Source organism: Olea europaea, chromosome 15 (genome assembly GCF_002742605.1).
Source record: "Olea europaea var. sylvestris chromosome 15, O_europaea_v1, whole genome shotgun sequence".
Classification (NCBI taxonomy): domain Eukaryota; kingdom Viridiplantae; phylum Streptophyta; class Magnoliopsida; order Lamiales; family Oleaceae; genus Olea; species Olea europaea.
This window is the reverse complement of record NC_036251.1, coordinates 17,175,127-17,176,693: the sequence shown is the minus strand read 5'-3', so window position 1 is coordinate 17,176,693 and position 1,567 is coordinate 17,175,127. Positions and strand designations below refer to the sequence as shown.

Here is a 1,567-nt window from a genome sequence, read left to right as displayed (position 1 = left end):
CATAGGATCTTACAGTGATTTTCACAAATGTCCAAACTGCATTACCTCAAACTTTGATAGTCGTCTACTATAGTTAGTAGCAGTAGTCTTTTCTAGGGAATAGGCATCACATCCATCTCTTCTCCTTAGAAACTTGTGACAGCTTTCACATTATTACCTGCTTCATACAATAATACGCTTCAGCTTCAATCAATTCACAGCTCGCCACATCTTCCACGCTTCGTCCCCTGTAGGTCCACGCTTCGGTTGAGATGAGCTTATTCACTGAACATCTTTAGTCATCTCCCACATGTCGTCCTCCATGGGTCCACGCATCGGTTGAGATTAGTTTATCCACTGAAAGGCTTCAGCCATCTCCCACGCGTCGTCTCCTGTGGGTCCATGCCTTGGTTGAGATGGCTTATCCGTTAAAAAGCTTTAGCCATCTCTCACGCGTCGTCTCCTATGGGTCCACACCTTGATTAAGATGAGCTTATCCACCGAAAAGTTTTAACCATCTCCCACGCATCGTTCCCCTGTAGGCCCATGCCCCAGTTGAGATGAGCTTATCTGTAGGAAAGGCCCGAGTTTTCGCACTGAATCAGCATGAGGCGGAGCAGGTTCCGAATGTGATAGCAGGTACTTATTAATTTTTCTTTTTTTACATACCTGCCTATGTTCTTTTTACCTAGGACTAAACATCGTTTCATTTCTGTCCTTTGGTTGCTAGTCTAACATTATAATTACAAAAACAGGTATTATGTTATTATCCAATGTGCCTGCTTACGTACTTTTTGATTCTGGGGCAACCAATTCTTTTATATCTGCATCCTTCATCACTAGGTCCAACTTTGCATCTGTGAGAACAAATAATGAATTAGAGGTTAGCATTCCGTCAGGAAAAACTCTTTGCACAAACCAGATGACTAAGTCTATGAAGTTAGAGATTGATGGGAAAATATTGGAGGCAGACTTATACCTCTTGGAAATGAAAGATTTCGATGTTATCTTAGGCATGGATTGGTTATGACTTAATCATGCTACCATTCGATGTCACGAAAAAGAAGTGTTATTTCATAGACCAGGTTCGTTTCTTTGGAGCAAAGTTCAAGTCCCTACCTCGTCTTATATCAGCTATACAAGCAGAGAAGATGTTAAGAAAGGAGTCATGCCAGGGATTCTTGGTTAACATTATCGGTTCTCAACATACAGAAACGACTGTTAACGATATTAATATCGTGCGAGACTTTGCAGATGTGTTCCCAGAAGATTTGCCTGGCATTCCACCAGGTAGGCAAGTGGAATTTACAATTGATTTAATTCCTAGAGCAGCGCCAGTATCTAAGGCCCCGTACAGAATGGCACCGAAAGAACTTCAAGAATTGAAGTTGCAATTGGAGAAATTGCTAGAGAAAGGTTTTGTTCGACCGAGTGTATCTCCTTGGGGAGCTCCTGTACTTTTTGTCAAGAAGAAGGATGGGAGTATGAGGATGTGCATTGACTATCGAGAATTGAACCATTTGACCATCAAAAATAAGTATCCGTTGCCAAGAATAGAAGATTTGTTTGACCAGTTAAGGGGTGCTTT

The 1,567-nt window shown here is 41.7% G+C and overlaps 1 protein-coding gene across 1 annotated transcript in view; it reads left to right on the top strand.

The window, feature by feature from the left end:
• Positions 1-1,016: 1,016 nt before the first annotated feature.
• The window catches only part of LOC111411316, a 2,046-nt gene continuing 1,495 nt past the window's right edge, over positions 1,017-1,567 (top strand). The window contains exon 1 of the mRNA XM_023041858.1: positions 1,017-1,433. Coding sequence (XP_022897626.1) covers positions 1,017-1,433 — 417 coding nt within the window. The remainder of the gene's footprint in view (positions 1,434-1,567) is intronic.